The 26,593-nt window shown below is 62.4% G+C and overlaps 1 protein-coding gene and 1 long non-coding RNA gene across 7 annotated transcripts in view; one reads left to right on the forward strand and one right to left on the reverse strand.

Moving 5' to 3' along the window:
- PPP1R13B (protein phosphatase 1 regulatory subunit 13B) overlaps positions 1-9,781 on the reverse strand; it is a 91,521-nt gene extending 81,740 nt beyond the window's left edge. Inside the window, exon 1 of one of the 6 annotated variants that reach the window (XM_051834837.2) lies at positions 9,666-9,781. Coding sequence is in view for 2 of the 6 variants with exons in the window: in XM_051834842.2 (XP_051690802.2) it covers positions 9,013-9,021 (9 nt within the window). In the remaining 4 variants the exon portion in view is untranslated. Of the gene's footprint in view, positions 1-163; positions 184-4,868; positions 7,174-9,012; positions 9,391-9,665 lie in introns of those variants that run through there. The other 5 variants (XM_051834842.2, XM_070065437.1, XM_008248623.4 and 2 more) reach the window with 5 other exon arrangements.
- Positions 9,782-20,110: 10,329 nt separating this feature from the next.
- Positions 20,111-21,092, forward strand: LOC127487885 (uncharacterized). Its single transcript, XR_007915154.2, has 2 exons — positions 20,111-20,486; positions 20,855-21,092. It is a non-coding gene; the product is annotated as an uncharacterized lncRNA (long non-coding RNA).
- The last annotated feature ends 5,501 nt before the right edge of the window (positions 21,093-26,593 follow it).

The following is a 26,593-nucleotide window of genomic DNA, read 5'->3' on the forward strand; positions in this document are numbered from 1 at the left end:
ATGAACCAGCAGATGGAAGATCTCCCTGCCTCCGCCTCTCCCTCTCTGTAACTCTGCCTTTCAAAAAACAAAAAAAAGTAAGACACTTCATTAACAATGTCTGAGTACTATGACATGCTGAAATACCTCGGATGGGATGGGATAAGTACGTTACTGCAATCACCTTCACCTGCGTCTTTGTCCGTTCCCACGTGGCTCTAGGAAGGTTCAAGCTGCACGTGTGGCTCCAGCCGGGCTTCCACGGCACCGCTCACCTGAGACACCGCAGCTGTCCGTCACCGCGACTGTTTACTCTTTTCTGATGACTCAGGCACCGTGAGGGCCTTAACTACCACCCTGCCCGCATCTGCAATCTGCAATTGTGCTATCTGGGGTGCTGACGGCGGTCAGGCTGTCCACCCGCAGACCTCAGCCCCAACCACAACCTCAGCTCTTTGTGCAATTCCCAGTCTGGGACCCCTCTTGATAGCCAGTCTGACGCTCCACAGCCACATCAGGTGCAGCCTGCAATGATCTAGAATCCAGGGAAATTAGAACTGTGTGACATGTAGGAATAAAGACTGTGGGGGCTCAAGGAGGCTCCCGCATGGGTTCAGCGCCAGTGCACGGGTCCTTTGCAACTGTTTTGAGTGCTCAGAGACTCTTCCCTGCCTCAACGCTGACTCAGATACGTAATCCCAGCCTTAACTTGCTTTACGGCTCAGGTTAAAAATCAGCCGGCACTGTGGTGCAGCAGTTAGGCCACCTCACGCAGCACTGGCATCCCACATGGGCACTGATTCAAGTCCCAGCTGCCCTGCTTCCGATCCAGCCCCTGCTGTGGCCTGGGGAAGCAGCAGAGGACGGCCCAGTCCTTGGCCCCTGCACCCACGTGGGAGACCCGGACGGAGTTCTGGGCTCTCTCGGCTTCGGTCTGACCCAGCCCAGCAGCTGTGGAAGAACTAACTCTGCCTTTCAAATAAGTAAATAAATATTCTTTAAAAAAGTAGCTTAAGTGGGGGTGGGCACGTAGCCTAGCAGTGAGCACACGTGACCCACACTGGAGTGTCTGGGCTCAGCCCTGGCTCCCGACTCCGGCTTCCCGCTACGTGCGCCCTGGGAAACAGCAGGTGAGGGCTCAAGTAGCTGTGTCCCTGCCACCCCCACCCCCACCCACCCAGGAGGTGACCTGGCTGCATTTCCGGCTCTGGCCCCAGCCCCAGCCGGCCCGGTCACTGAGAACCTCTGGGGAATGAACCACCAGATAGGAAGCTCTCTCTTGTTGCCCCTCAAAAGGGGGAGGGCTAAATGGGTAAATTTTACGTTCTGTGCGTTCCACCACACACACACACAAAATCCTTGTTTTTTGCAGGAACAAGTTCCAACTCCTCCCCGGGTCAGACATGCCTCAGACAGACTGATGCCCCTGCTCCCCACCCTCGCCTCCCCTGTCCTCATGCCAGGTGCGTGCCCCCAGCCCTGCACACTGATGCAGACCCCAGCCCCCAGCAGCTCCTCTGCCTGGAAGCCCCCCCAACACCTCTACACACCCCATCCTCCTCAACCTGCACAGAGGCTCCCCCTCTGGGAACAGCCCCAGTGCCAGGCTGAGCAGACTGCTGTCCCCACCCCTCTCACAGCCCACGGAGAGGCCCCACACTGTGAGCTCGCTGGACAGGACAGACCCAGCTGCAATGATGCAGCTACCAGGGGCACGCAGTCCTCAGTGCTGAGGTCAAAAATGCTTTCACGGGTGCCCCAGGAACTGTCAGGGGTCACGGAGAATAAAGCCCCCAAGGGCAGGGCGTGTCCCACAAGGTAGCATCTGCGTGGAGGCCAGGACATGGGAGTGCTCAGCTTACCCCACGGGGAGGAAGGCCACTTGTGAGATACACTGTTACTACGCTCATTTAAAGAGGGATGAGGCACAAAGAGGGGAAACAGGGCTGGTGGGTGGCGAAATCAGAAAGGGAACCCACTCTGGCCTCTGCCGTCTACTGACGGCCACGGTGCCACACGGTCACTCCTGCTTTAGTGAACCCACAAGTGAGGGACGTGCGGCGCGAGCTTCACAGGCCCGGCAGCAGCCCACACCACCAGAAAGACAGCGTCAACAGCCACTTAACTCAAGGCTCAAGGTTTTCTTTCACGTGATATATTTATCTTCCTTCAAGAGTAACATCATCCTGAACATTGCAGACTTCCTAGACTCAACACAGCCACAATAAAACTCACTCTTCTCACAGTGCCCAAACTTACTCATTCTCAGGCGTTCTTTATCTTAAAGGGAAGACAAACCGGGGGCTGCTGAAGCAATAAAGCTGTTATCTTCAACCCCAGCCAGCGCACTTCCTTCCTCTCTCACACACACTCCTGAATGTGCGTGTATGCACTCATGTGCGTGCAGCACCCCCCACCCCACCCCCAGCAGATCAGGTTAAGGCAGACCTACAACCCGGCTCCTAACTGCTCTTTATGTCGGTTCTGAATCTCTCTCTGTTCCCCACCAGCTCCAGAATTATCTGTCATGCAAACTGGGGGCCGGCGTTGTGGCGCAGCAAGTCAAGCTGCAACCTGCAGTGCTGGCATCCCATATGAGCGCCAGTTTGTGTCCTGGCTGCTCCACTTTGAAGCCTAAGTAACAGAGACAGAGAAAGATCTTCCAATTACTGGCTCACTCCTCAGATGGCTGCAATGGTCCCAGGCGGATGGCCTCCCACGTGGGTGCAGGGGCCCAAGCACTTGGGCCATCGTCCACTTTCCCAGTGCGTTAGCAGGGAGCTGGACTGGAAGTGGAGCACTGGTGCTGCACTAACCCGCTATCCCAATGCCAGCCCCTACACTCCACTTTTTAAAACATTTGCTGGTCTCTGGTTTTCCACAGCAGCAAGCCCAAACCCTGCTATGGCACAGACACACCTCTTCACAGAGCTCAACACTGCCTTCCTCACTCCTCTTCCACTAACAGTTATCAAGGGAGCAGTGAGGACGCCCGGCTTCAGTCCCCAGCTCCTGCGCCCGACTCCAGCCTCTGCAAACACATCCCGAGCGGCAGCAGCCACCACCTGGGTACTCGAGTCTTGCCGCCACCCAAGTACTCCAATCTTGCCACCACCCGAGTACTCGAGTCCTGCCGCCACCCGGGTACTCGAGTCCTGCCGCCACCCGGGTACTCGAGTCTTGCCGCCACCCGGGTACTCGAGTCCTGCCGCCACCCGGGTACTCGAGTCCTGCCGCCACCCGGGTACTCGAGTCCTGCCGCCACCCGGGTACTCGAGTCCTGCCGCCACCCGGGTACTCGAGTCCTGCCGCCACCCGGGTACTCGAGTCCTGCCGCCACCCGGGTACTTGAGTCCTGCCGCCTCCCGGGTACTCGAGTCTTGCCGCCACCCGGGTACTCGAGTCTTGCCACCACCTGGGCGACCTGGACTGAGTCCCTGGCTCCAGCCCAGCACACACCACTGCAGGCATTTGGGGAAACGAACCAGCAGACAGAAGCTTCTGCTCTCTCTCCCCTTCTCAGTAAATAGTTTAAAACACACTTGCTGAGCACCAACACATGCCAACTGATGGGCTAGGTGGTGGCGGCATAATGATGGATAAACAGAGAGACTTACAGTCTAGGACATGAACAAAACTAACCAAACAGTCCTACGATGTCCGAGGCTGAGGGGAAGGCACCCGGCCCAGCAGTCGGGAGTCCGAGTACTTGCTCTGCCCCCAGTGCCAGCTTTCCGCTCACGTTCAGGCCGGGAGGTAACAGCTGATGCTCAAGTACTTGGGCCCCTGCCACCCATCTGGAAACCCAGATTCAGTTCCTGGCTCCTGGTTTTGGCCTGGCCCAGCCACAGCTGTTGTGGGCATTTGGGGAGTAAGTCAAGGGATGGGAGTTACTGCCTACATACTCTTTCAAAAAAACACAGGACAGACACATGGAGTTGGATTTTCTGAAATCAGAGATGGCGAGGAAAGGATCCGATGCTGAGCGCTCACTGCACGCCGGGCGCCCCCCACAGCTCTAGCCCACCCACAACAGTCACCGCGAATGCCTCCATCTGTACACGGGACCTGAGGTCAGAGCACCCACACGGTGCTCACGCCGGGGTCCCAACTCCGACCTGCCACAGTGAAGTCACCCAGCCCGGCCTGCTAACAAGAACTGCTGCCGCGGCAGGGACGCAGCACCGTCTCATTTCCTCCGCTCCTCCCCACGGCTGCCGCGTCCTACAGGATCCTCGGCCGCCTTTCGCCACCACCTTCCCCACGCTGCCCCAGCAGCACAGGCCTGCGCCGGCTCCTCCAGCAGGCCGCGTTTGCTCCGACCACAGGGCCTTGGCATCCGCTGCAGCTACAATTACAATCCCACCTCTGGCACAAACCATGGTTCCACCAAAACCTCAGCTAACATTTCCTCTAAACACACCAACAATGCCACTAACAAGGTCCTGCACGGGACCGCATGCTAGTGTTTCAAATGCCTTGATGAATTTAAATGGAAACTGCCTCAACTTTTCCAGTCTTTGCTCTATATTACGTCACCAGGAAGATACTTTACCAAATCCGGTACCAGCAGCTTTTGCTGACCAGACAGGCAGCGCTCTCTGCTCTCAAACAAAGCAGAGCAATCAAGACGAGAAAGGATCGGGGCAGTCTGATCCCCCTCTCCTATCCTAGAGCTGTCGTGTGTGAAAGGACTACGGCAACCGCCCCACGAGGCTGAGACACTGTGCCCATCTGTGCGCGCACACACACACACGAAGCCTGGTGACAGCCGCGTATGTGACACCAACACAGCGACCCCGCAACGACTCAAGTGCTGACCAACTAAAGACCCCAAGCAACGTCCACGCAGGTCCTGAGGAAGGAAGGGAAACACTTCACGTGCTTACCTGAAGAGCTGTCTCCAGCACCAGGGTGGCGGGAGTGGTCACTGTCCAGATTCCCCCCGAGATGCTTATAAACACTGAGCTCCATTTGAGACAAGCACACAGGAGGAAGTCCAGCCACGTCCAACTCGGCACCTCCAGCAAAGTCCCTCAGTCCCAGCGGGCTCCTCGGGGACGGGCAGCTGGCAGCAACAGCTCCGGTCTCACGGTCTGGTTCAGAGCCTGGTTTTACCGTTTATAGCGGGGTGGGGGGAACCTTGGCCAAGCTTCTCTACCTCTTAAGCCTCAGTTCTCCATAAAAACAGGACCACCAGCACAAAGCCTCCGCTACACACGGTGACAAACACTGCCTGCTGAGCACGCACTGTCACCAAACTGAATCGCAGGAAGTGAAACAGCTGCGAAACTTGCCGGCTGCACAGCAGCCATCAGCAGAGCCAAGCCCTCAGACCCTCTTAGAAACATTCGGGCTGGGGCAAGCAGGGCACATCAGTGCCCACGGCGTCCGGGATCCCTGCAGACCTGGCTCCAGGCCCGATTGCAGCTTCCGGGAGGTAGCCCTGGTGCACCCTGGGAGGTAACGGGTGACAGCTCACGTGACCAAGTTCCTGCCACCCATGCCAGGGAGGGAGGTGGACCCAGAATGTGTTCCCAGTTCAAGCTCTTGCAGGCACTTGGAGAGAGACCAGCAAATGGGAGACCTCTCTGTATTTCTCTCTCTGCCTTCCAAACACAAAAAAATGAGAAAATTTTGGCTAGTCATATGTAAGAAACAAATGATCTTAAATGATTATATTCTTCTTAAAACTTTGTTTCAAAGAGACCAGAGTTCAGGGGCCAGCACTGTGGCACAGCAAGCCAAACTGATGCCTGCAATACTGGTAACCCTATCAGAGCACTGGTTCAAGTCCTGGCTGCTCCACTCCTGATCCAGTTCCCTGCTGATGTGCCTGGGAAAGCAGACGACCAAGTACTGCCACCCATACGGGAGACCTGGATGGAGTTCCTGGCTCTTGGTTTCGGCTTGGGCTAGACCCAGATGTTGTGGCTATTTGCAGAATAAACCAGGAAATGGAAGATCAACATTATCTCCCCTCCCCCACAAATAAATATCTCCTTTAAAAACAAAACCAGAGATTAAAAATAAAATCTTGTCCAATCATCGGTGTCTTGTTTACTGGTTAGCTATAAATTCCAACCCATCAGGGCTGGTGCTGTGGTGTAGTGGGCCAAGCCTCCACCTGTGGCGCCAGCACCCATGTGGTGCCAGGTCACTTCCCTCCTGCTCCTCTTCCGATCCAGCTCCCCACTAACGGCCTGGAAAAGCAGAAGATGGTCCAAGTGCTTGGGCCCATGCACCCACATGGGCAACCCGGAGGAGGCTCCTGGCTTCAGATCGGCGCAGCTCTGGCCATTGCAGCCATTTGGGGGGTGAACCAGTGGATGGAAGACCTTTTTCTCTGTAACTCTAATTTTTTAATCCAATTTATCAAGTAACTTAATTCATAATAATAGCAGAGTTCTCACTATCTGCCCTATCACACAGATAGGTGGGCACAAGGAGAATACTGACGGGCTCCCAGCACAAGCATCGCTGGCCTCAACCTGAGGCAGCCAACGACAGACCCTCATCAAAGCACCTGCCACGTGTCAACTGCTGGACTGGTCATAAACTCACGCAAGCCACCAGGTCTGACTCGCTTCACAGGTGAGAGACGGAGACCCACAGAGCTTAAAGCTAAAGGTCACCGCTGCTGACGAGTGAGGTCCAGAACAAGCCTGCTCGTTCCAGTTCATTGTCTGTCAGTTACAGGACATGGCCGTATTCTGGCACCTTACAACGTTTCTACAGGGCAGGCATGGCGGCAGGGCCACATCCCACACTGGAGTGCCGGCTGGCATCCTGGCGCTCTGCTTCTGGTCCACTTCCCTGCCGATGCACCCGGGAGGCAGCAGATGCCAGCTAACGTGCTTGGGCCTCTGCCCCCACACGGAGACGCACGTGGAGCTCCTGGCTCCTGAAGGCATTTGCGAGGTGAACAAGTGGACAGAAGATCTCTGTCATTAAATATTTAAGATTTACATAGTTGTGGGAATGAATACTTGAAATGAGTGAATGTTTACAGAATGAAAGCTAAATATATACTTTTTTTTTTTTACAGAATTTGTTTATTTGAAATGCAATGTTAGAGAGGAAGAGGCAGATCTTCCATCTGCTGGTCTACCCCTCCCCCAAATGGGCAAAACAGGTGGGGCTGGGCCAGGCTTGAAGCCAGGAGCTTCACCCAGCTCTCCCATAGAGGCGCGGGCCCGCGCACCTGGGCCACCTCCTGGCGCTTTCTCAGGCACATCGGCAGGAAGAGGGAGCAGAAGCGGAGCAGCCAGGACTCAAGCTGGCGTCCAAGCGGGTGCCAGCGCCGCAGACTCACCACTGCACCACATCGGCCCGGGAAATGTTTTAAGCAGTTACCCGTTAACAGAAAGCGGAGTGACTACACCTCCCAGGACGCCCACTGCTTTCATAAGGGAAAACTCCAAAATATAACTTTGTTTAAATGCAGAAAGTCAAGGAACTTTGTCTAACAAGCAGAGACTCCCACAAAGAAGCCATTGTGTCAGCTGAGAAGGCCGCCTTACTCCCAGCTCCTCCCAAGACCTGAGCTCTGATCAAGTAAGGTGCCGCACACACCACACACTGACTGAAGACTTCAAACACACACACCCTACACCAGCGCTGCCCACGGTGGCAGTCACCAACCACACAGCTGCCGGCCCTGGACACACGCCGGTCTGAACGCGGCACACAGTATCCCCAAGTCGTGTTAGGAAAGTGATACACCATGTTGGTGGCTTTTTCCGCACTGACTACACGTTAAAATAATATTCCGGATACCCTGAGTTAATTAAAAACATTAAAATTAACACCTTTACACCACTTCCCATGGAGTGACTAGAAAAATCTAAGACTGCACTTATGGCTCGCAGCACACCTCCCCTGGCAGCGCTGCCCTACGCTAACTACATAAAAATGTTTTCTTTAATGATTCACCAGGATGATTAACACCAAACGTACAACAGAGAAAGAACCTTATTTACGCTCTGGGCACCCAGCGTGAGGCACGACCCAGTAAGGATGGCACCTCCTTCAAACCGGGGCATCCCCAGCCGAGCCCCAGGGCGCGCACGCAGGCGGCAACCCTGCAGGGTCCCGAGGGGCCACCGAGCCGGAGGGCATGCGCCTCAAATGTGCAGGGTTCAGGCAGCCCCTGGGCCTGCTTTTAAACAGGCAGCACGTGACCACCAGGGAAACCTGCGGAAACTGGGAGGGCCCAGCAACCTTCGGAAGGCATCCTGCGGGTCCGGCGGTCCCGCGTGGGGAGCGCGAGCCAGCTTCCCGAACCAGGCACGCACTCCACAGGCACCCCACCCCCCCGCTACACCTGCACCCTAAACCCAGCCAGAGCGAGCGAGCGGCTGCGGCCGCCTCAGCCCGCACGGCTAAAACCACAACTCCAACCTCGAAGGCCTGTTCGCCGCGGGAGCCGGCCGCCGGCCGCGGGGCTCAGGGACTCGGCCTACCCAAGGTCACGCAGCCCGGCGCCCGCCGCACGCAACGCCTTCCATCGCCGCCAAGCCCGGGGCCCCGCAAACGCCGCGCGCCGCCAGGAAGCGCCAGCAGCGGCCACCGGGGCGCCCCGTCCTTGGGGGCAGCGCGGCAAGGCCACGGTCCTCCGGCACAACTCGGGAGCACCTGCTCCCCCGGCAGCCCCGCGGGCCAGGCCGCCCCTCCTGACACGCAGGCCCCGCTTTTCCCCCGGAGCCCCGACGGCGACCCGCAGACACCCGGACCCCGGGGAGGGGGAGGCAACCTGGGCCCGGGACAAAGGCCCCCCGCGGCCGCCGGGGCCGCGGGCCCGAGCGTGGGAACGCGCGAGCCGCGGGGCCGCCCCGCCGGTGCGCTCGCTCCGGCCGGCGCCGCGGCCCCGCCGCCCCCACCTGCCCGCCCCGGGGGCGCCGCGGCCGGGCGCGCCCGCCAGGCCACTTCCTTCCCCGCCCGGCCGGCCCTGCGCGGGCCCGCGGGGGCGGGCGCCGCAGGCAGGGCTGGCTTGGCCCGCGGCCCGCGGAGGAAGCCGCCGCCCGCACCCACCGGCATCATCTCGGCGCGGTCCGCGGCGGCGCCCTCGGCCGCCTGACAGGACGCCGGCGCCGCGCCGCTCCGGCCGCCCTCACAGGCCGCACGCCCGCCGCGCCGCTCCCGGCCCGGCCGCACCGAGGCGGCGGCTGCGACGGGCTGCGGGGCCCTCGTCGGCCCTGTCGCGCCGCGGGCTGCTGCGTCTCCGTGCCCGCACCGCCGCCTGCGCCACCGCCGCCGAAGCCCGGCCGCGCCCGCCGCCCGCCGGGCTCTCCCCTCCGGCCCCACAGGCCCCGCCCCGCGCGTCGCCCCGCACAGGGCCTGTCGCCGCCTCCTATTGGCCGTGCGGCGTGGGGGGCGGGCCCGGGGGCGGGGCCCGGGGGCGGGGCCCGGCGCCGGCCAGGTGCGAGCGCGCCCTGCGCGTCCGCGTTCCCGGAGGCGGGGGAGGGGCGCGGACCAGGCCGCAGCGGCCGCCCCCGCAGTGTGGGCGCGTGGGGTCGAGCCCGCGCGAGGGCCGCGAGCCCGGGCTCAGGGAGGCCTCCGGGGCGACAAACGGCGGCCCAGGGAGGAACGGCGAGTCACGCGGGGCTGGGACGCGGAGGTGGGCGGGGCCGGGTGCGGGGACAGCGCCCCCGACAGCGTACGCGACCGGGACACGCGCGCCCCACCTGAGCCGCTCTCCGCCCCGGCCGCGGCCTCTGCGTGCGCGGGGCCGCCCCCGGGGGCTCCTCGGCCCCTGGCCTCAGTGTCGGGCGGCGGGCAGGGCCGGGCCGGAGCGCAGGCTCGGCGGGCGCCGCAGGTGGGCGGGCACCCGTGCCGGGCCCTCCGCGTGCGCCCCTGGGAGCGCCGGGCCCTCTGCGGAGCTCCGGGTGGCTCTGAGCACGCCCGGCGCCGGCGGCCTCGGACGCGCCCGGGCGCAGAGCGCCCCGCGGCCTGGCGGGCCGGGCGAGGGCTGAGGCTGAGGCCCGGGACTCACCGCCGGCCATGGACAGGTCGACCCGGCACCGCCGCGGCGCGCCCCTGGGGCCAGCCTGGGCGCTGGGGAGGGCGGGCGCGGGCTGCGGCACGCGGTGCCTGCTGCGTAAACGCTAGTTAACACCGCCATTAGCAAACCGGCCCAGTGCGCCCCTGTCCTGGGGTGTTTGAACTTACAGGTAAATGGCTGGGGCCGTGGGCGCCCCTCTCTGTCCCCCTCCCTCACCACAATTGGAGGAGGAGAGGAAGTTCCAGGCAATGAGCCATCCCTCCTAGGCTGGAAGTTGGGGACCGCCGTGTCGCATCTGTAACCGAGGGAGGGGTTGGAGCGCGTGACCCCAGGGACCTCCCAGTTCTGACCGCAGATGTTCGTGGGTGCGCCGGCCCACCAAGCCTGGCAAAGGACAGACTGCCAGGGCGCTGCAGAGATGCCTCCTAGGGAACGGTGTCCAAAGACGCCCACTCTGCTTTGCAGAGGCAGCCTGGCCCACAGGGGTCCTACTGTCGGCCCGGGACCTGTGGGCACGGGCAAGGCCCCCTCCCTGCTCCAGGCAGGCATCTGAGTGAGGCAGCCCAACCCCCCCCCCCAGCCTGCTGACCACCATCAGGCATCCAGCCCGCCCCTCCCACCTGTCCTAGAGCTCTGGGCCTCCGGCTGTAGCCTCCACGAACAGCCGCCCCTCCTTCCCGACGCACAGAGGACTTTGGTCACAAGCACCCACACTCGCCAGTCGAAGCCCCCAGCGTCTGCCCATCCTTGAGACCCCGGTGCAGAAGGGAGAGGGCCAAAGGACCCTGGGCTGCATCGTTACCTTGCACAGCAAGGTAGCTGTCCCCTGCGCAAATGAATGGCAGCAAATGTTGAACGTCTAGGGGCTGGTGCCATGGCACAGTAGGTTAATCCTCTGCCTGCTGCGCCGGCATCCCATATGGGCGCCGGTTCAAGTCCCAGCTGCTCCACTTCCAGTCCAGCTCCCTGCTAGGGCATGGGAAGGCAGTGGAGGATGGCCCAAATCCTTGGGCCCCTGCACCCACATGGGAGACCCGGAGGAAGCACCTGGTTCCTGGCTTCAGATCGGTGTAGCTCCGGCCATTGTGACCATTTGGAGAGTGAACCAACGGAAGGAAGACCTTTCTCTCTGTCTCTCTCTCACCATCTAACTCTATCTGTCAAATAAAAAAATATTTCAGTGCACTTCCTACCTGGCAGTCTTAGGAGTACTGAGAAGCTGCAGAGGTCACACAGAACCCCCAGACGCCTCCCCACCCAGGCTTTCACGTGACTGTGGTGCGCCCGTGCCAGCTGACAGCCGGGAGCCACGGCCGCCTCAAGTCCTCTGCGCAGCTTCCCTGCTCTGCCTCAAGGTCCCTGGCCCCGGAGCCCATCCGGGACGCCGGGCGACGCCCAGCTCCTTCGGCCCCCTTGGCTGTGCCGGTTTCCCCCGGGGAGCCCCAGGTGCCCCCAGGTGCCCTGCACTGGGAGCTGGCTGCTGTCCGTCACTGGTTGGGAGGAAGGCAAGAGAGGAGGAGGCCGTCCCACCCACTGCCCCGTGAGTTGGCCCTGTTGGGGATGGCCTTCGTCACAGTCAGGGCCTCTGTGTCCTGACTCAGCTGTGCGTCTCACCGCGTCAGAACCGAACCCTGGGGTAGTCTGCCGGGGCCGCCGGTCGGGCGCCTGGGCCACAGAAGCTTGCTTCCTCACGGCTGTGGTGGCTGCAGAGCTGCGGCCCAGGGCTGGCCTCGCCTTGCCCAGCAGCCAGCCGCTCGGTGTTTGTATGTGAGTGTGCCTGAGTCGGTCTCCCTGTAGGGGGCACGAGGCATCTTGGACTAGTGCCCACCCCAGAACCTCAGTGAACCTTAATTTCCTCTCTAAAGGCCTTTTCCCAAATACAGTCATTCTGGGGGTACTGGAGTCAGAACTCTGACGTACAGTCCGGGGGGACCCGAGTCTGTCTGTAACAAGAGCCTTCCTAGCGTGGTTCCAGTCCGCCTTCGCAGCCCCTCTCCCACGTCCCCAGCGCCCCAGACCTAGGTCCTATACCCCAGGTACCTTGAACCCTTTGCTGGTGCACCCACATCCCTGTAGGAGAGGAAGCAGCGGCCATGGCCCTCGGCAGTGCTGCCTGTTCTCATCAGAGTCCACGTCCTGCGGCTGCACTGCTTCCTCCCAGGCTGCTCAGCTCTGTGCCACCTTAGGGCTGTCACCGTGCCTGTCCCCAGGCAGCCAGCAAACCGGCTCAGTGAGCAGGTGCTGGACCCTGGTGACACTGTCTCCACGGGGTCCCTGTCCAGCTCGTGTGACAGAGACAGCTGCTTCCACCCAGGGAAGGTGACCGTGGGCTGGGACTGGCAGGTGGAGGAGGCAGCTCTGGGGCTCCAGGGGAGGAGGGCCGGTGAGAAGGACGTGAGCTGAAGGAGTTGGCCAGTGAGGGACGCCCTGGTGGGAGCAGGGCCAACACGGAGGTGGTGAGGCCAGACTGGGGGTTCCTGGGCTTGGGAGCCCGGACGTCCTGGTGAGTTACCCAGGGAGCAGAGAGCCCCAGCTGGTGTCTGTCAATTCCGGTGGCTGGCAAGGGGAGCTGCAGGCGCAGGGCAGGGCCTGGCTGGCGTGTGGTTTGGACAGGAACGTCCGTGCTGGGGGCTGGGGCCCGGCCTCGTGAGGGGCAGTGGTGGGTTCTGAGCTGATGTGTGCTCTGCTGTGCCGCCCCTCAGAGAGCCACGTGTCAGGAGTCTCCTCCCTCTGTCCAGCCTGGGCCCATCTGCTTCCCACCCTGACACCCACAGCCACCCTCACCCCTCGCCTCCTGTGCAGCCTCCCCATGGCCGGAAGTGCACCTGACACGAAACCCACACTCCCCCCGCTGGGACCCCTCGGTGCCTTCTCAGTCGCCAGCGGGGGTCGGGGAGGTCAGACCCTAGGGGCCCCGGCTCCCACGCTGCGGACAGTCCCTGCCCTCCTCCTGCCAGCCCCTCACCGCGGTGCCTGTGTAGGCTACCGGGACAGACAGCTGCTTGCGCGATGGTCGACTGTGAACCAGCCCCGGTTCCGTGCTCCTCTGGGGCTCTGAGTAGTGTTTCTGCCGTTGCTGTCACTGCTGGAAGGGTGGAGCCATGTGCCTGCTCCCCGTGTCTCCTGCAGGGCTGCGCCTGTGTGTGCACCACGGGCCCCAGCGCCAGCACAGGGCAGGTGCCTCAGACAAGCTGCAGTGCCCTGCTCCGTCACCGCCACGCCTAAGAAAATGTACGGCCCCAACCAGCCCAGCAGGCCAGGATTTCACACCCTGGGCATGGGGAATGGGTCCTGGGAGCACCCCACCCCCAGCCTGTGCCCACCGCTACCCTGAGCCTTGGGTCTCCACGCCCAGGGTGCAGCAGTAGTGTCCCCACCACCACCGTGCAAGGCTGTGAGGCGTGGAGAGGCTCCGCCCCACACATGCACCCTGGCCCCAGCACATGTGTGGACACCTGGGGACTCCTTGCCACAGGCTCCGCCTCTGGTGGGTGGGGCCTTTCCATTTTCAGAGGGTTTGCTGGACACAGTGCTAGGGCACACACTCTGGGGTCTACACCGTGTTCTCCCAGGGGTCTGTGGAAAGGACACTCCATCTGTCTACCCATCCTTCCTCCCGTCCATGTATTCTTCCAACTGTCCATCCATCCTTCCACCCATCTATCCATCTGTCCATCCATCCAAATACCTGTCCATTCATCTAACTGTTCTACCCATCTGTCCATCCATCTGTCTGTCCATCCAAATACCTGTCCATTCATCTAACTGTTCTACCCATCTGTCCATCATTCTTCCAACTGTCCATCCATCCACCTGTCCACCCACCCATCCATCCATCCATCCACCTGCCCATCCACCCATCCATCCATCCACCTGTCCACCCATCCATCCATCCACCTGCCCACCCACCCATCCATCCATCTGTCCACCCATCCATCCATCAACCTGTCCACCCATCCATCCACCCACCTGTCCACCTGTCCACCCAGCCGTCCATCCACCCACCTGCCCACCCACCCACCCACCCACCTGTCCACCCACCTGTCCACCCATCCACCCACTTGTCCACCCAGCCGCCCACCCACCCACCTGTCCACCCAGCCGTCCATCCACCCACCTGTCCACCCAGCCATCCATCCACCCACTTGTCCACCCAGCCGCCCACCCACCCACCTGTCCACCCAGCCGTCCATCCACCCACCTGTCCACCCACCTGTCCACCTGTCCACCTAGCCGTCCATCCACCCACCTGCCCACCTGTCCACCCAGCCGTCCATCCACACACCTGTCCACCCAGCTGTCTGTCCTCCTATCCCTTCCTGACCTTCCCCATGTCCTCTGAGCGAGGCAGGAGGAGACAGACTCACAGTCTGGACCACACGGAGCGGCCCAGCCCTGCGCACAGTTTAGGCTCCCGTCTTCTGTTCTTCCCCAGGCCCCCACCCGCCTCATCGGGGGTTTTGCTAACTCCCCTTGCAGCCCACCGGCAGCTGGGCAGTCCCGCCCCCCGCCCGCCCCCATGCTCCGGCCCCTCAGGTGCTTCCAGTTTGCTGTCCCTGGGGAAACAGATGGCTTCCGCGAATCGGGGGAATTCCAGGAGGTTATTTACCAGGAGGGGCTGCTTGCGGAAGAGGGGTCCAGGGCCAGCCCAGGACTCTGGGACCTGCGTCGTGGTGGGGGGGCTGTTCCCACCGCGGTGCGGGGGGGAGGTCACCAGCCAATGAGCGTCAACAGGAGGCCAACGTGAGGGCACCGCCAGCGGCTGAACGACGGTCCTCTGAGGCCGCCACAGGGGAAGAAGGGTTGATTCCCTGGCTGCCCAGCCTCCCTCTTCGGGGGGCTTCACCGGGCCAGCCACACCCCCACCCCCGGCGTGACGGGTGCCAGCAAGACTAGAAATGTCCCTCTCCGTTGCTGAGACCGTGGCGTGTCCCTCTGGTAACCCTGAAGGCAGCTGCTGACCGCTTAGCCTGCCTGGCTGAGCAGGGAGGGCCGTGTCGCCGAGCAAGCGGGACACAGTCAAGGCCTCGGAGGGCTGAGCTGGAGAACACTGGGCGGGCGTGTGGCCTGGATTTGAGTCCCAGCTCCGCTTGGCCTCCTGGGATGGCCGCAGAGGACGAGAAGACGCCCAAGAACCGGGGCTGCTGCTCCCACGTGGGACCTACGTGGGAGACCCAGATGGAGCTCCAGGCTCCTGGCTTGAATCTGGCCCAGCCTTGGCCATCGTAGCCACGTGGGGAGTGAGCCAATGGATGAGATTTCTCTCCCACACGAAGGATCTCTGTGAGAGACCCCAGTGGAAAGAGGGGCCATCAAAGAAGGAGGCACTTTTCTCTGAAGGGAGGAGAGAACTTCCACTTTGCTTATGGCCTTGTCCAAATACTGACAGTTTGTGGACTCAAAAGGCTTCCATAGCCCAAGCAGCTCATGTCAAGAATCTCAGGTGGTCACTGACGTCATACGCAAGAGTGTTACTTGTTAAGTTAACAACAGAAGTCACCGTGCACTAACTCCCCATGCAGGACCTGTGTCCTCAATAAGTTGTATTATGAGAGTTAACTGTAAAACCAGTTCTCAGTGTGTGTGTGTGTGTGTGTGTGTGTGTGTGGATTGTTGAAATCTTCACTTAGTGTAGAGTTGGTCTTCTGTGTATGAAGTTAATTGAAAAAGAATCTTAATGGAAAATGGAATGGAATGGGAGAGGGAGCAGGAGGGGTGGCAGTGGGGGTGGCAGGGCGGGTATGAGGGAAGGATCACTGTATCCCTAAAGTTGTACTTGTGGAATTTGTACCCATTAAGTAAAAGGTTTCTTTGGGGAAAAAAAAAGTTTCTTTTTCTCTCCCTTTCCCTCTCTTTCTGTTCCTCTGTCCTCCAAATCAATCGATCAGTCTTCAAAAAGGAAGAAAGAGCAGACCAAGGCCCGCCCCTGAATCACACACTTTAGTTCTTTCGGGGCTTTATTGAATTGTTTTGCATAAATCTGTGGTTGCCCTATATTTCTCGACTTGCGACTCAAGATGCGATGGGTCGGCTCCTGCGGGCAGGTGAGGACGCAGCCGCCTCGTCTGATGCCAACGCGTCCGTTTTCCCTGCTCCCAACAGTTACGTGCAGACCCCACCCCGCGTCTGGGTCCTGGCGGGTCGTTTTGGATGCGCTCTGCGCTCGGGCCGGTTTGCTGTAGCGGTTTTACCCCTGCAAGGCAGCCTGCAGGTGACTGGCTGGCAGGAGGGAAGCCAGGCTGCTCAGTGCACAGCTTCCCTGCGCGGGCAGGCTGCGCAGGCAGGCTTCCCGACCCTGAGAGGTCTCAGCAGTAGAGCAAGGCTTTGAAAAAGGCAGGCGGAAAATCCTGTCCACCACTCGGCCTGGGGAGACAGCAAGCACTGCTTCGCTCTTCCAAAGCCTACACCTGCTGGGGCTGGGAGCCCGGAACTCCATCCAGGTCTCTGCTGGGAGGTGAGAACCCAGTCACCTGAGCCGTCCCACCGCCTCCCAGGCTGTAGCAGGAAGCCAGAGTCAGGAGCCAGTGGTGGTTTTGAACCCAGGTGCTCTGCTACAGGACGTGAGCATTTCTTTATATTTACTTGCTTATTAAAGATTTATGGATTTATTTGAGAGAGAGAGAGTTACAGACGAGGGAGAGACAGACTGTTCTTCCATCTGCTGGTTCACTCCCCAAATGGTCGCAACAGCAGGAGCTCGGCTGATTGGAAGCCAGGAGCTTCCTCTGGGGCCCCTACGCGGATGCGTGGTTCAAGTACTTAGGTCTCTGTCCGCCCTGTGGGACACGGGGATGGAGCTCCTGGCCCAGCCCCAGCCGCTGTGTGCAGCTGCGTAGTGAACCAGCGGAGAGGCACTCTTTGTCTCTCTGCCTCTCAAGTAAATAAAGCAAAATTAAAAGAGAATCAAGCAGTGCCCTGCTTCCTTCCGGCCGCCATGGCTCTGGACTCCCAGGGCAGAGTTCCGGGAGCTGCAGCCGCACCCCTGCCCACTCGGCCTGGGGTCAGCAGCCCTGCCCCTGCCTAGCCCAGCTGTGAGCCAGGCACCTCCTGGGCGCTCCTCACGACCCCAGAGGAAGACCCCCACCTCCCTTTTGTGTGTGGACAGAGAGGTGGCGCTGCTACAGGCCGGGCGAGGGCCCGAACCCTGGGTCTGTGACCACAGTGCCGTGTGGCTGTGACAGCGCACGTGGGCCGGCTGGGCGGCTGCTCTGATCTGCCGGGAGCGCCAGCCCCGGCAAGCCTCCCGCTGCGCGCCGAGGTGCTGTGTTTTGCCTAATGAGGCCTCGGGGCGGGGCTGAGCTGCCTGCCAAGTGCTGTTGACGGGAACTTGGAACCGGCTTCTCTGCTGGAGGCTCTCAGAGCCACGCTCGCCTCCCTCATCCCCGGAGGGGGAATTCGGGGGGGGTGCTGTGGAAGAGGGGCAGGGCTGCAGAAGACTCTGCGGACACGCTGGCCAGTGTCACAGGATGGCGCAGGTGACCACCCAGCGAACGACAGGTGGCGGTTCCAGGCTGAGGGGGCTGGGCCAGAGCCCCACACCTGCTCTGCCGGGATGAAGAACCGGCACTGAAGCTGTGGGTGGTGGGCAGGAGCCCCCCGCCCCGTGGGAGGGACATGGCGAGGGGCTGCAGCCGGCATTGCTGCCCAGCTGCCTCCTGCTGCAGCCTTCCCCGGCACCTTGGCCGCCTGGTGGCCCCCTTGGGGGTCGCGCACCCCCCAGGGAACCCTGGCTCCTGGCATCAGGCCAACCTTGCCTTCCTCAGTGGGTTCGCCACGTGCCATCTGCCTCTGGGGAGAGAGCACTTGGACTCCCGAGATCACACGGGCAGGGCTGGGCCGGGAGGCCCTGCAGCCTGTTCCAGGTGCTTCCTGCCCCGTGGGCAGCAGTGTCCATGCCTGCAGAGTGGCGCCAGGCAGTGCCAGGCAGGAGGCAGGCCTGTGGCCCGGGGAGTTGACTTCCTGGCCCCGCCCCTGAGCAGGGGCACAGGGCCTGCTGGGCTGCCTGGCTCCTACAGTCCTGCTAGAGCAGGATCCAGGCCCCCCTCACTGGGCACTTCCGTGTGCAGGACAGGAGCAGGGTCCAGCCCCCCCACTCGCCACTTCCATGTGCAGGACTGGAGCAGGGTCCAGCCCCCCCCGCACTGGCCACTTCCATGTGCAGGACAGGAGCAGGGTCCAGCCCCCACACTGGCCACTTCCATGTGCAGGACAGGTGCAGGATCCAGGCCCCCCGCACTGGGCACTTCCATGTACAGGACTGGAGCAGGGTCCAGCCCCCCCCCCGCACTGGCCACTTCCATGTGCAGGACAGGAACAGGGTCCCGGCCCCCCCACTGGTCACTTCCATGTGCAGGACAGGAACAGGGTCCCGCCCCCCCGCACTGGCCACTTCCATGTGCAGTGCTCCCTGCAGGAGGGCTGCAGTTGTGGGCAAGTGGAGTGGAGTATGTGTCCCGGAGGCAGCGACGTGCCCCAGGCCCTGGCACCTGCTCCAGAACTCGGGCAGGCTCGAGTCCTGCGTGGTCCCAAGGAGGCCCAGGTCTGCAGGGGCCCTGTGTTCCACTCCTTCCCGGCTACTGAGACCCTCACCTTTCCGTTCCACCTCCAGCTTGCCGTCCTGAGCCCCACCCCGCCTCTGCACCTGCTACAGCTTCAGCCGGGATGCCTTCGATCCCACAGCCTCTGTTCCAGGCGCGGTCCCTGCCCCACCCCGGCTGCGCTGCATGGCCTCCCCAGCCTGGGCCCAGGTCTCCTTGTTCCGGGACTCAGGGCTGGAGAAACAGAGTGGCCTGGTCCCGGGTTCCCCCTCCTGGGGCCACCCCCTGGCTCCTGGCTGCCCAGGACACCCCTCCCTGCCTGGCTTCTCACAGGACAGGGAGTTACACCATGCTGGCGCACTGGCCCTCACTGGAGAGAACGAGGCTCACCGCAAAGCCCAGGTGCGTGCGCCAGAAGTCACAGCTTCACACCGGCGGACGCTCACTGGTAGCTGCCACCCCTGGCACTTGACCTGTGGGCAAGAGCCGGTGCCCGGGGTGGAAGGAGGGATGGCCCTTACCACCAGCTCCGGCGTCCCCCCCCGAGCTCCTGCCCACCCGTCCTGTCCCAGCAGTCACGGGTGCCACCGCCCACTTCCGTGCCTGTCGGCCCGTCTGTCTGCACTGCCCCTGTGGGGGACCCCGCCACTGTGCAAGGGCCAGGCACCCACAGGTGTGCCGGGAGGGGTGAGGAGGGAGCCCAGAGCCTTCTGGTCCCTCTCGTCTTACAGACGGGAAGGCTGTGGTGCGGGCGGGTCAGGGCTGGCCCGAGGACGCTGCAAAGTGGGGCAGCGTCGGGAGCGGCCGGCCAGGCGAGCGACCTGAACTCTGCCTTGCTTGGATCTCAGGTGGGGAGCTGGGTTCCGGCAGGCTCCCAGAGCTGCAGGTACAGGCCAGTTTCAGGCCGGTGTGGGGGACATCCTGAGGTCACGCTGTGTCCTGCAGCCTGCCCTGACCACAGCTCGGGTGTCTGTGAGGGCAGCAGGCATGGGGGCGGGGCGCTGCTCCCCACAGAGGGGCTCTGGGGCAGCAGGACCCTGTCCCCAGCTGTCTCCTTGCTGCATGGGCCCCGAACAGGATTGAGTCAGACCTGAGGTCAGAGGGGCTTGACCAGCAGGGTCCCTGCCCTGAGGTTCAGCTCAGAGCCCTCTCACTGCCCGTCCCCCCTGACTCACTTCTTGGTCCCTGTCCACCTGCGCCCATGTGGACCCCTCTGGGGTGCAGCCTTGCTGGGTCCCAGCCTCGGCTCCCCTCTGCCTGTGGTCTCTGCCCTTTGTCCACGGCCTTGCAGCTGCACATCCCAGCACACCCAGCCCAAGCCTGTCGCTGGCTCTGAGCGCCTGCTCGTTGGGTCCTGGGCCTGGCCTCCTGGACAGCTGCTCACCGAGCCGGGGGCCCCAGGTGTGTGCAGTTCAGTGTGGCCGACGCGGCGATGCTGTCCTTGTCACAGGCCCGCAGCCGTCCCAGCTCCTCCTGGGGAAGGCCCCTCCCCTCCCCCACCACTTTCTGGGGACAAAGGGCCCCGGGGGGAGGGGGTGGGCAGGTGCTGCCCTCTTCATTCCTGAACGCTTTCCTGCTGTTCTCTGGCCAGGGTCCAGCCTGCAGGGCCCTGCCCAGGGACTGGGAAGTTCCAGCAGGGAGAGCCTGCCGGCAGGCAGCAGCCCTGAGCACCCAGCCTGAGCCGGCCGGCGTGTCCTGCGAGCCACAGCTCCTTCCTGCTGGCGGCTTCCGTCCTGCAGCAGCCCTGCCCCAGCCCGGGGCTGCCCCGCCCATGTCCCAGGCTTGGTGACAACAGTGGAGTGGACGTCAAGGGCCCAGGCTTCCTTCAGCCCCTCCTGGCCTCTGCCTCACCCAGCCCCCTTACCCTGCGGCTGCCTGCCCTGGGCCCAGCCCCCTTGCTCCCCAGCCCCAGTCCCTCCTCTCCCTGGACCCAGCTTGCGACCTTCAACCTGGCAGATGGACATGTGGTGAGCAACCCCCCAGGCCAGGCCCCCGCTAGTGTGCTGGTCATTGCTGAGGGTCACTGCTAGGTCTCTTCCTCTCCAGACCCGGGATGCGCTCTGCCCACAGTGGGGGGCTGGACAGCTGGGCGGGGGCCTCTCTCCCTGGCTGGTTGGGCCTGCAGTGGGGAAGGGCCACTGTCTTCATTGTTCCTTCCACAAACCATACCTAGGAGGTCCTGAATTTTGTTAAGGGGGAAAGGACGTTTCTAGAACCACAGCTGGGGTAGGGTGGGGGGCAGCGCTGTGGTGCAATGGGTTAAAGCCCTGGCCTGAAGTGCTGGCATCCCATGTGGGCGCCGGTTCTAGTCCCGGCTGCTCCTCTTCCCATCCAGCTCTCTGCTGTGGCCTGGGAAAGCAGTAGAAGATGGCCCAAGTGCTTGGGCCCCTGCACCCACCTGGGAGACCCGGCAGAAGCTCCTGGCTCCTGGCTTCGGATCGAGGCAGCTCAGGCCGTTGAGGCCAACTGGGGAGTGAACCAGTGGATAGAAGACCTCTCTCTCTGTCTCTATTTCTCTCTGTAACTCTGTCTTTGAAATAAATAAAATAAATCTTTTAAAAAAAATAAAGAAACCGGAACCACAGCTGGGTCACTGGTGGTCTGCAAGTTCAGGTCCCTGGCCAGCAGGCCTTGGTGCTGCTTACGGCAGGAAGGCAGTGTGGCAGCGGGCTCTGAGCACCGTCCAGGATGGGCCCGCGGTCCTGCGTGCTGTGGGCGCCCCTGTGCTCCCGAGCCGCTGCAGGAGGGGCCTCCTCTCCCCACTGCGTTCTCTGCGCCCTGTCTTGATCCACGGGGCCTCCACCGTGCCTGACAGGGACCCGGTCAAACCCACCCCTCCCCCGCCACTTCTCAGTGGGGTTGCAGGGAAGTCAGGGAGGTAAACAGGCCCAGGGCCCAATTCCTGGCTGGAATTCCTGGCTGCAGGAGCAGGCCTGGCGCTAACCGGTCAGGGCTCTGAAGACTTCCTTCCTGCAGATCCTGTTCTGGAGGAGGGAGTGTCTGCCGGAAGAGCCTGGGGACAGAACTGTCACTGCCGGTGGCACCACTGTCCCCACTCTGACCCGGTTTGGCCCTGTCCACCGCCCTGCTCGTCCAGGCTCCCAGACCATTTACTCAAGTGCCTTCCTCACTGGCCGCCCAAGCACAGTGCCCGTCTTGCTGCCCCCACGTGCCCGGGACTGACCCCCGCTCCAGCGCCTCTCCTCCCTCGAGGTCACTGGGGCCGACAGGGCAGGGCCCATGGGGCTGACTCCAGCAGGCGCCAGCAAGAGTTGGATGGAAGGACAGTGGGGTGAGCAGACGGGTGTGCGGGTGCGTGGACAGTGGGGTGAGTGGACGGGTGTGCGGGTGCGTGGACAGTGGGGTGAGCGGACGGGTGTGCGGGTGCATGGACAGTGGGGTGAGCGGATGCCCATGCAGGGACATGGATGGATGGAGGGAGGGAGGGACAATGGGAGGGAGGGAGGGAGGGAGGGAGGGATGGACAATGGGATGGAGGGAGGGATGGAGGGAGGGATGGAGGGAGGGATGGACAATGGGATGGACAATGGGATGGAGGGATGGAGGGAGGGAGGGAGGGACAATGGGATGGAGGGAGGGAGGGATGGACAATGGGATGGAGGGAGGGATGGAGGGAGAGAGGGATGGACAATGGGATGGATGGACAATGGGAGGGAGGGATGGAGGGAGGGAGGGAGGGAGGGAGGGAGGGATGGAGGGAGGGATAGAGGGAGGGAGGGATGGAGGGAGGGAGGGATGGAGGGAGGGAGGGACAATGGTATGGAGGGATGGAGGGAGGGAGGGAGGGACAATGGGATGGAGGGAGGGAGGGATGGACAATGGGATGGAGGGAGGGATGGAGGGAGAGAGGGATGGACAATGGGATGGATGGACAATGGGAGGGAGGGAGGGAGGGAGGGATAGAGGGAGGGAGGGATGGAGGGAGGGAGGGATGGACAATGGGATGGAGGGAGGGATGGATGGACAATGGGAGGGAGGGAGGGATGGAGGGACAATGGGATGGAGGGAGGGAGGGAGGGACAATGGGATGGAGGGAGGGAGGGATGGACAATGGGATGGAGGGAGGGAGGGATGGACAATGGGATGGAGGGAGGGAGGGAGGGACAATGGGATGGAGGGAGGGAGGGAGGGACAATGGGATGGAGGGAGGGAGGGAGGGACAATGGGATGGATGGGGGGATGGATGGATGGATGGATCCCATGTTCCTAGCAGTGGCCAGGGGCCACCCTCCCTGCATGCTCAGGGTGTTCGGGGGCCCTGGACAGAGGGGTCAGAGAGGCTGTCCATAAAGCAGCTGAGAGGGGAAGCCGGAAAGCTGCCTTGAGGTTTGGGAGCGCTGTTCCCTGAGAGTAGGCAAGATTCCCCCGCCCCGAGCCCCCGTGGCTCCCGAGGTAAACCCAGAGCTGAGGCAGGAGTGGCCGGAGGCAGCGACGGTGGGAGCCCGGCGACGCTGGCGCAGGCCCCTCTCGCTGCGCTCCCGCTGGTTGAACCTGATGTTCTGTGCTGGGACGGACAGGGGCTCCACATATTTTCTTTTTAACAAAGTCTTTTTAATGAAGGCAGCACACAATCCACTTGGAACAGCAGTTGTGATGCAAAAACGATCCCGCTCCCTTCCCCCCAGGGTCCCCCAGCTCTGCCTCTGCCCCGGCCTGCTCCAGTCTCCCGCGCGCCAGCTCTCTGCCATGATCGACTCACAGGACAGAAGGTGCAGAGTCGGCCACACCAGACCAGCTTCAAATCTTTTCAGAGAGGGGGACAGACAGACAGACAGAAATCTCCTGTCTGCAGGTTCACCCCACGAACCAGGAGGAGGGGCCGGGTGCCAGCGGACAGAGCGGGGTCCTGGGGGCGGGGCCGGCGGCAGAGCCCCTGGCATCGCGTGAGGACCCTGGAACCCGGCCAGCTGTGGGCGTTGGAGCACGACCTGTTATGGGATGTGAAGTCACATTAGCTACAAAAACACACACTTTCACACTGACCCCTGACCCCTCTGGGGACCCCCCCACCTCTCTTCTGCTTCCTGTTCTCTGTCTGGTCAACCCCAAATGCTGAGCACAGACATCGTCCAGCACCCTGCCAACACACACACACACACACACACACACACACACACACACACAGGGGTCTTGGGATGGACGTGGCCTGCCTGGAGCCCTGAGCGGGTGCCAAGCTCTGGTGTTAGGAGTTCTACCTGGCTCAGGAAGCCTCCGGCTGACCCGCCCCCGTCTTACAGACGCTGAGGTGAGAGGCCTCCTGGGATGCAGATCCCTGCACTCCTGCCCGGTACCCGGTACCCGGCACCCGGCATGGGGCACAGCAGGGAAAGCCTCCACCTGTGGTGCTGGCATCCCATACAGGCACTGGTCCAAGCCCTGCTGCTCCTCTTCCGATCCAGCTCCCTGGGAATGGCCTGAGAAAGCAGTGGAAGATGGCCCAAGTGCTTGGGCCCCAGAGTCTGTTGTCTTACCCAGATGGGAGACCCGGATGAAGCTCCTGGCTCCTGACTTTGGCTTGGCCCAGCCTTAGCTGTTGCAGCCATCTGGGGAGTGAGCCAGCAGATGGAAGACCTCTCTCTCTCTCTCTCTCTCTCTCTCTCTCTGTCTCGCCTTCTCTCTAACTCTGACTTCCTAAATAAACAAATGAATACATATATATTTAAAACAAAACCAAAAAACAAATACGGTTCTCCCTCGCGGTGCCCGCTCCTGCCCAAGCCTGAAGCCCTTTCTCCCCGTGCTGACGGCGGCAGGCCCCACCCCCACCCCGCTCCCACCTCCCTGGGCAACCTGGGCCGGGCTGCGGCTACAATGGGCAGCCTGTTTGCTGGAAGGAGACAATATTTGGCTTTCCCTGGGAGCAGTGCCGCCCCTCCCCTGGCTGGCAGGAACTAGCTCTCGTTGGGTAGGGTTGGGCAGCTAGGTCCCGGCAGGAATGGGGGGGGGGGGCACCAGTCAGCGTCCCTCTCACCGCTCCGAGGTTTAATCATTAATGGGCACGTCTGGCCTTCGGTTGAGGGATGGAATTTGGGACCTGGAAGTCCGACACATAATTTTGTGTGAAATCACCTGTTCCTTGATAAAGCTGGAATTGAGGGCCTCCCTGCGAGGTGGCCCAGGGGCTCGCTTTTGGGGGCTGCGAAGTAGCTTCTAGAAGATTTCTTACACATATGACGGGCAGCCGGGCTGCAGGGGTGCACCCCGGCATGTCTACAGCTCCCCTGGGGCTGGGTCCCTGTTCCAGGGTCCCCCAGTGAGGAGCTGCCAGGACAAAGGGCTCCCCACATTCCCTGCAGAGGCCAGGGGTACGGTCAGTCCTGAGGAGGGAGCCCCTGGCCTTCCAGCTTGGCCCCAGGCCCAGTCAGCTCTCCCGTCTGGGCACCCAGAGCCCAGGCCTCCCCCACTGCCCTGGCCCTGTCCTTCCTAGGCACCGCCTGCCCACAGAGAAAAGCCTGGTGAGGGGGTGCGGTTCTCCTGCCCCTCCCCACCCTGGGCAGGGCACGGTCCTCCTAGCTCAGCCTGTGGTCCCATCACCTGTGTTGAGAGGCAGCAAGGGCGTGTCACCCACAGCCCAGTGAAATGCAACTGCCCAGGGTCAATGTCACACGGGACCCCCGCCCTCTATCTCGGGGCATCTCCCTACCCTCCTTTCCCCGCGCCCCCCCCCCCGGGACCCTGAGACAGGACCCTCATGCTGGGCACTGCTCAGCGTGCCCCGGGCAGGCCTGTGCTGCTCTGCTCTGGGACTGTGGCCATCCCAGGGGTTCATCTCCCTGCTGTCCTGTAGTTCCTGGGATGGGATCCTCCTGCTGCCAGTCCTGAGCTTGGACGGTCAACGCTGGCCCAGGGCCTCCTCCTACTGGGCATGGGTCAGGCTCCCCCGGAAGGGCCGGTCAGAGCTGCAGAGTGGACACAGGTGGTTGGGGCTTGCCCACTGTCCCCCAGGAGCCTTCCTGGAACCCAGGAAATCTAGGACAACGTGGGCAGGAGACCCCTGGGGGCCTGGCGGTTCCGTCCCTGCTCTGGGGCAATCAGGCATGGTCGCCCAAGGGTGCTTCCAGGGACAGCGGCTGGGGCTCCCCAGAAACACTCCCCTCCTTTGTACCCCTCCGCCCCGGGCTCTGCCCAGCCGGCACCCCACTTGGCCTTGTGCCCAGCAGCTCTCCAGCCCCGGCTTCCTGGATCAGAGCCGTGGATTGGTCTCTGCTGCTCTTAGGATCAAACCTAAAATTTTCAAGAACTTGACCCACAGATAGGCGACAGCTCTGAGTTTCCATCCCTGGTCCCTGCCAGAGCCGACTCAGCAGCTCTGAACCTGGGAGAGAAACCCGGGCGTGCAGGGCCTCCCAGGGAGCAGGCTCACACCCAGAGTGGGCGGCACAGCACCTGCTACCCTGGGGCGTCACCACTGAAAGTCACAGGCCCCTGGGCTCCGGGCTCGGCGGGGAGGGGCGGCTCCTTATCTCCTGCTCCCCAGGCGAGAGGCGGGTGATGTTTTCCAGATGTCTGGGCAGCCGCCTCCCACTCCCGGCCTTGCCCGGGGTGAGCCCCTGCTGAATTCCTGTGTGTGCTCCAAGCGGCAGCACGGGGCAGGATGGGAGAGCAGGGAGGGCGGGGTGGGGCCCCGGGGATGGCCCGTGAGGCCCAGCCCTGGGCGACCTGGTACGGCTGCAGGTGCTCTCCAGGTGGCTGGGGCTGTGCTGGTGTGGCCCACTCCAGCTGGGGGCTGTGAGGAGCCGGCTGCTGTGGGACAGGGGGCTGGAGGCCCGGGAGGGGACCTGGCCAACCCTGCCCTGCATGCCCGATGGCCCCTGGACACTGCTGGGATGACTCAGCTCCACTCCAGCCCCTAGCGCTGCTGCCCCTGTGGAGGTGACACAGGTGCCCCCCCCCCAGGGACCCAGGTCCCAGCCTCGGTCTCTGCCCTGTCAAACGGTGAGAAGCCTGCACCTGCCGAGGGGGAGACGGCACAACCTGGGTCCCTGGAGCACGGACAGCGCTCGCGATGAGGCCCTGGCAATGACCCCATGGCAGAGACGCCGACGGAGCGCCT

Source organism: Oryctolagus cuniculus, chromosome 20 (assembly GCF_964237555.1).
Source record: "Oryctolagus cuniculus chromosome 20, mOryCun1.1, whole genome shotgun sequence".
In the NCBI taxonomy this organism is placed as follows: Eukaryota; Metazoa; Chordata; class Mammalia; order Lagomorpha; family Leporidae; genus Oryctolagus; species Oryctolagus cuniculus.